General features: G+C 38.0%; 1 protein-coding gene across 1 annotated transcript in view; it reads left to right on the forward strand.

Annotated features, from left to right (window-relative positions):
- The window catches only part of LOC107702659 (CUB and sushi domain-containing protein 1-like), a 232478-nt gene that overhangs the window by 115374 nt on the left and 109278 nt on the right, over nucleotides 1-7826 (forward strand). The window contains exon 30 of the mRNA XM_016505042.1: nucleotides 2330-2524. Coding sequence (XP_016360528.1) covers nucleotides 2330-2524 — 195 coding nt within the window. The remainder of the gene's footprint in view (nucleotides 1-2329; nucleotides 2525-7826) is intronic.

Raw genomic sequence — 7826 nt, forward strand, 5'->3', positions numbered from 1 at the left:
TCATTTGGATGCACGTCTTACCGCATTGTCTCTCTCTTATAACCTCATTATTTCTCACTAATAACCTAACTTAAGCAACACATGCCCTTGATACGAATTCTAAAAGTGACGTTTGCTTAACTGTCAACTGTTCCGCACAAAAGAGGGTTTTATTAGGCACTCCGTTGTTTCTTGTTTAATTACACACGTTCCGTCGAACTGTCATATAAAAAATGAACTTACAGGCTGTGAGTCAGAAGCGCCAGACTGTCCTTGCAAAGTTGGAACTGCCCCACTTTATAGAAACAGCCTGGCAGTGAAAGTGGGCGATCGCATGATGATATGCATATCAGGGTAAGAGGGACTGTGAAGATTCTGTTTGAATGTTAAGCTTCCAACTCCTGAAGGCAGCATATATGATATAAATGATGACAGGATATTCATTTTTGGGGCCTATTCCTTTTAGCCTGTGTGGTACACTCCAGGTGCACTCACTCTTCCTGTGTTGTAGCAGAAACAAGGAAGATTGTGTTGCACACTTGCAATTTTGCAGACAGAATCTTCCCCACCTCCTTCCCACTTTTGCAGGTCCCTAAAGCGCAGACAGATAGCTGTTAACTGTCAAGTTGTTTGGCAGCCTCTCCAAGCACCACCTCCGGAGCTTTCTCCAACTGTCCTTCTCCCCGTGTCGGGTGCCAGAAGGACAGAGACCATCTTCTGCTGCCCCGGCGCCTTCACCTGCCTTTCCCCTGGTGTTAGTTCGCTTTAATGCATGATGCCCTCAAGCAACTGTCTGCTCCCTCTTCACACTCACTGTCGATCTTGCTTTTTCCTCTTATGCTACCTCTCTTTTTCCTTCTGTCTGTTACCTGTCTCAGCCCTGGGAATGGCTGGCAGGGAACACAAGTGTGGGATACGATTGTGCATCTAAGTTGAATTACAGGTACTAGGGCTGTCAATAATTTAAAATCATGTGATCAATTGACTGAAATCAGCATTTCTCAACAGGCGTGTTCTGAGAACATTGAAGGACGCTGGAAGGTGGCATTTGTTTAAGGCGGGTTTATACTAAAGATTCACGGTGAGACAAGCTAAAACCTGTAACCGCTTGCAAAAGAATACGGTCTGCAACATTCTAACTAGGGATGCACCGATACCACTTTTTCCAGTACTCGCCCGATACGGATACTTTTATTTTTTGGTACGTGCCGATACCGAGTACCGATAACAATATTTTCATTGCATTTGTAAATTTTTAAAATATTGGTTACAGAAACCAAAAGAGTATGTATAATGTTAGTTGGTTAACTTCATTTATCAAATAGATACAGTCAAACCAAAATTTATTCAGACACCTTCAACATTTCTCACATTATCACAGTTTATTCGCTATAGTTTAGAAAATGGTAATAAAATATGATAAGAACTCAGAGTTAAACTGTGTCAGAACAAATTCAGCTTGATAATGTCAGATAACTTTGATAGAAAGGTATGTAATGGATTACAATAAACCAAAAATTATTCATACAGCTGTCAATATGTACACAACTATCAATACTTTGTCGGGTGACCCTTAGCCTTAATGACAGCATATAGTCTCCTGGGCATGCTGTCAACCAGGTTCATGCAAAAAAATCGGACTCGGTCTGAATAATTTTTGGTCCCAAATTTGTATCAGTTTTACTGAGAATTTACTGAAGAATTTTTGGGTATAATTTGTCACAGTTTACTTTATTTTCCTATGCTCACTTACATAAATGAACTATAGTGTCCTGCACCCACTGGTAAAAGAAATATAAAATATTATATCTGGTCTTTGAATAATTTTTGGTTTGACTGTATATTTTCACACTTAATTATGCCCATTAAAATGTATTTTACAAGTTTTTGTTACTACTCAGTGTGATTTGCTTACCAGCTCGCGCACATCAGCTATACAGGCGTTAATACTGAATGTTTTATATTCATTGCATACATGTACTTCGTAGACATCTTTAATCTCTAACAACTCCATTCTGCTGTCTGTTGTCGGTGTTTCTTTGTCTGAATATGGCACTTATCACATGCTGTGTGGTATCGGCGTTTGGTATCGGGGCATTTTAACGAGTACGAGTACGAGTACGAGTACAAGTACAAGAGCTCAGTATCGGGCCTCAGGGATATGCATCCCTAATTCTAACACTTCCCCGGACAAATCTGTGAACTTTAAAGTGAACGCTCAAAATCCATTTGTCCGAAATTACGTAGACTATGCCGAAAAAAATGGGGCATCCATTAATTGAAGAAAAATGTTTTTCGCTTCACATTATCTGTGCAATTTAAAAACTTTCTTATTCTTATTTCTTTACAGAAAAGCCACGAGAAGCATGCTTTGACCCTGGGAACATAATGAATGGAACTAGACTGGGAATGGACTACAAGTTGGGATCAACTGTAACATATCAGTGTGATTCTGGGTACACCATTGCAGGACCACCCACTCTCACCTGCATCATGGGGGCTGATGGGAAACCTGTATGGGACAAAGCTCTGCCTACGTGTAAAGGTAGGACCTGAAAATGCAGTTTCTGTACAGAGGCATTAAGGGTTAAATAGGAGTTTGGCTGTTTATTGTTGCAGAGTAATGAGGCAACTTGTCACATTAATATACAATTCAACAGACATGTGTTCACAGGTGTGTGTAAACTGATTATTTTACAAATCCTCAGAATGTGGCTTTTTTTTTTGTACTCAAGTGGTACATAATGTGTTTTTACACTGATGACAGACTTATATATTGGCTTGCATCTATCAAATTCTAAATTAAAATGAATGAGATTAAGTGGCTTTTGTTTGTCAAATATTTAATTCACTGGATTATTTAAAAATAGACATCATGACATGAATATTTAATACATAAATAATTTTTCCCGTTCCATTACCATGATTAATTATTCATACTATGGCATACTTTTTTCAGTTTTAACACCGCCCACTAATAATGTAAAGTTTTAATCATTGCTTTTTTTTTTCACAGATTGGTTGGTAGTTTATTGATTTTAGAACCTTGATTTAGCCTTTTTTTCCTGCAGTTTTAAATTCAAAATATTGATGCATGTTAACTTGATTAAGCACTTCTTCGTCTAAAGAAATTAGCAGCAGCCTGCTTATCAGAGACAGTATTCCTTTTGTTGTTTGCAATCTTGAGAGTTAATTGATTAGGCCTTTGTCACATGCATAGTTCTACTCTGTCACACTGCCAGTACCCAGCCAATATTCATTGGGTTTGGAGAAACCGTCTGGTGCTCCCATTGGCTTACACAGAGAGAGACAGATGCAGACAGAGGTCTTTGTCCCTCATTGAGAGATGAGAGAGCTTGGGTGGTGACAAGTGCCACTCATTCACACATTTCCTGTCAACCCGAGACCTTTCTTGATTCTTCAGCTTCCCCCTCTGTCTGTCTTACATTTCTTTTTTTCAAACCTGCGTTTTGGTCAAATATTCAGGCAAAGCATAGACATATCAATTAGTGTTAATAAGTGATTTGAAGATTTGCAAAAGTAATCCAAATTATTTGATGTATATATTCTGTGTATATTATTTATGTATTTTATCAAATTCATGAAAAAGCACTTCATATGCTTCTGTTTTCTGTTTCAGAACCAAGATAGATGAAAATAAATAAATAAAAACTGTAGAACTAGATATGGTGTTCAAATTTCACACGTTAATTTAGGGACCAATTCTCAAGTAGTATGACTTTTGCCTCAGTAAACTCCTACCCCATACAGTTTTTTTAGGTATGGGAAGGGTTAAGGGGTCTAAAATATCATCATGCAAAATAAGAGATTAATATGTGCTTTATAAGTACAAATAAATAGCCAATATATTAGTAATAGGCATGCTAATAAGCAACTAGTTAGTAGTGAGAATTGGTCCCTACACTAAAGCATTACCCAAATTTTATGTTGCACTTCAAAGATATTTCAACAATTTATCATATCCAGTGAAGTGCATATCGATGTGGTTCAATAATCCGACCAATCATAATTGCACAAACACATTTCCAATGCTCATCCTCCAACCCGTCTTGGTTGAGTCAGTGTTGTTATGTCCAGCTCAGTTGGTCCACTCAAATAACCAGATATTAATTTTGTTTCGTGCTGCTAGCAGCGCAGAAATCGCACACTTCACTCTTATGTAATTCCCAGTGTTTTTTGTAGTAATAGCTCAAATCATGACAGAAGAAGCATGTGCTCCCTCTGAACCCAGCGTGTTCAAATACAACACCAGGTTATAGATATGAACATGCAATGAACATCATTGACCCCAATCCGAAGGTCAAACAAGGGTTTTCGCACCTCAATAGCATCCGCTGATTATTTAACCTCTTTTGATGGAGATGGAAAGCTGCTGACGCCCTTTGCGAGACAGCCTCATTTCCGCACTCCAGGAACATTTTGTTTGTCCTCACTGATGGAATTTCCAGCACGTTGCTTCGCCCATCTTTATGCATGAGCTCTAACTGTGGGGTAGAGACATATTCCTATACAGGTCATTGTTGAGCTAACATAATCATCTGATTGTGTCATGAGAGATGCTTTATTTGATCTTAATCATCCACACAGAGTGTACGCAAGCCCACATTCGCAGTCTTTAGTTTTATCATATTTATAAAAGAAAGATGCAGCTTTACGATTCTCTCAGAAAACAGCCAAGCTCCTGGAGGCGCGCAGTGGGCAGAGCTAAAGAGTGATGAGCACTTGAGCCCCGATTGCCAACAAAACACAGACATTTGATGCAGTTTCACTTACCATCTGCAGTTCTGAATCATGACTGGGATCTTTTATAGCTGGGACCGCTCCATCTTTTTAGTATCAAAAATGTTGCAAATCCAGCGCCGAACTGGGCCTTGTTTATAAAACGTTCGATCGTCAACAAACACACTTGCGAAACTCCGTTACTGCCCCGGAAAACAAACTGCATCCGCTGTTTACGTAACGCTGGATTCTTCAGGAAGCTGAACAAGGTTATCTTTCTCTTGCAACCAAAAACACCTCTTTAGATACATTCTTCTCGAGCGAGTTCCGTGCAGCACTGCTGAATGAAGTGCGTTGATGGGCGTGCTCTTGCTCTCGCTCTGGTCGATGTGTGCCGATTGCCAACAAAACGCTCTTCTGGGAGAAATGCCCATATAAGGAGTTCCACCCTTCATTATGTCATGAAGAGCCACGATCGAAAAAAAAAAACAAAAAAACTTTCAGACACTTGTAAGAAACCTGGAAGTGTGTATTTGGCACAGAAATACTCTGTTATACATCCAAATCGTTTTTTGAAACTTTGGCCATTTTTAGCGTGAGAATCAAGCTCTTTAACAGTGTAAACAACTCTGAATGCATGAAACAGCATTGTACCCCCTCCCCCTTAATGCATTCTGTATTTATTTATACAGTACATAAACATTTTTAAATGATACGATAAAAAAAATAATAGGCCTATTTGATTTTCATGCTTTATTTGATCTTAATCATCCACACAGAGTGTACGCAAGCCCACATTCGCACAATCCATTAGTTTTCTGCCTGCTAAGAATCCCCCCTGGCTCCTCTATTAGTTAAGTGAGTATGTCTACCAGAGACAACTGGATCCTGGAGAGGTTGGACAGCCTGGCTCAGTTGATATCAGCCTCTTTAAATAACGGTAGCATGGATTTTTTTTTTTTAATAATGTAGTTTTATGGTAGCAGGGATAAACGTTTTTTTTTTTTTTATATATATATATATATATAATAATGGAATGTTGCAGTCAATTGCAGTTCAACCATGCAATTTTGCTGCTTCAGTCAGGCAGTCCTGTTGAAACCCCAAGCAAGCTGATTTACTACAGTTTTATACAAACTGGAAACATCCTAGCAACTGTCTAGCAACTACTCAGAACACATTCACAACCACATGACAAGGCCTGTGTCACATCAAACATCAGATCCCTCTTCAAACTGACAAAGTATTCAAAGGCTCATATAACGTGCAGACTTCAGACTGTTTAAAACTTCTAGGCAAAGGCTATCAATCCAACATTCAAAGTTTGCCTTGAACTTGACTTCTGTAGTTGTGATGGTGCTGGTTTGGTCCTTTTCTAGCTGGTGAACCACACAGCAATCCAGTTCAACAGTAAACATAGCCAGTGAAACTGGTTTACCAGGATAGTCTTTCTGGTGTAAATAAAGAAGTCTTGGTGCATATTCTCGTAAAGCAACATACTGTAATTGGGTCACTAGCATTCTTTTCAGCTGGAAATGTAAAATTGTTTTTGTATTTTTTGTAATATAATGTATTGAGACGAAAATGTTTAATAGTATTAGTCGCATTTTAGTCATTTGAGTCTTTCATAGTTTTAGTCTAGTTCAGGGGTCGACAACCTTTTCGGCATGACGAGCCATTTTAGCCATTTTAAAAACTTTCAGACACTTGTAAGAAACCTGGAAGTGTGTATTTGGCACAGAAATACTCTGTTATACATCCAAATCGTTTTTTGAAACTTTGGCCATTTTTAGCGTGAGAATCAAGCTCTTTAACAGTGTAAACAACTCTGAATGCATGAAACAGCATTGTACCCCCTCCCCCTTAATGCATTCTGTATTTATTTATACAGTACATAAACATTTTTAAATGATACGATAAAAAAAATAATAGGCCTATTTGATTTTCATGCAAATAGTTTCTGAATATTTTACATACATTGTTTTTTAAATACAAAATACAAACAAATATGAAAGAGATACAAATTAAACAAATTTTTCAGATACATTAGGTTTACTTAACATATTTATTGAACATGTTTTGTTGGTTAACATTAATGACACGGATAGGTACTTAATTAGGAATGCTGTCCCTTTAAGACTGAAGGCATGCATGTAATACTGACACACGTTCACCTGTTTACGTTCACTTAATCCATAACCAACTGTATTTACGTGAGATACTCTACACGATAGACATTTGGACTGCTGTGTCTGTATTTGAGCACTGAGAACTGATAGCGCACTGTATATGAGAACTGAAGAAGTGTAGTGTGCATGAGAGAGAGCACTTCTATCAGTGCGATTCCACGTAGACTTCACTAACTTTAAGTTAATCGACAACGAATTGTGACTCCCGGGAAAAACGGGACATCTGGTCACCTTATCCCTACCCCTTTGGGTACATTGTTTCAGATCGCTAGTTCGCGTTTTGGTAGCCTATCCATTCACTGCGACTGCCATACTGAGACTAGATATGCAAACGTCCCTTATCCGATTGCAATCCAATAACAGGGATGCACATTTTGAAGGACAAGACTTATAGGATGCATTTTGAATGTCCGGTAGTCCTCAAATAACATTATAGTCCCGTCTCGTCTTAAAATGTAATTTTAAAAGTATTTCAGGCGAGAATGTAGTTGTTTAAAACTCAAATCTGCGGTTTATTTATAAAGACAGCGCGTATTTGAAAATGTGCTTCACTGATTTCGGAGACGTGAGCTCCACGCCATCATCGGGCGCTCAGTACTCATGTTTCCCGACGAGAACAGCCTCAACCCGGCTAGTCCTTCTGACATTTGCCGCTGGCTCTGATGTCTCTGTAAACATAAGATATAATTAGTTTTGGGTAAATCTAACAGGTAATCTTTTCACGATAATCACATCCAAAATAAAAGTTTTTCTTTACTCAATATGGGTGTACTGTGTATATTTATTATTTATGTATAAAGACACACACATGCAGTATATAGTTGGAAATATTTACATGTAAATTTGTATATTCATATAATTTATATTATATATAAATATATTTAATATATAAACATTACATAGTTTTATTAAATATAT

The sequence above is a fragment of the Sinocyclocheilus anshuiensis genome, unplaced genomic scaffold, assembly GCF_001515605.1.
Source record: "Sinocyclocheilus anshuiensis isolate Anshui unplaced genomic scaffold, SAMN03320099.WGS_v1.1 scaffold6, whole genome shotgun sequence".
Taxonomy (NCBI): domain Eukaryota; kingdom Metazoa; phylum Chordata; class Actinopteri; order Cypriniformes; family Cyprinidae; genus Sinocyclocheilus; species Sinocyclocheilus anshuiensis.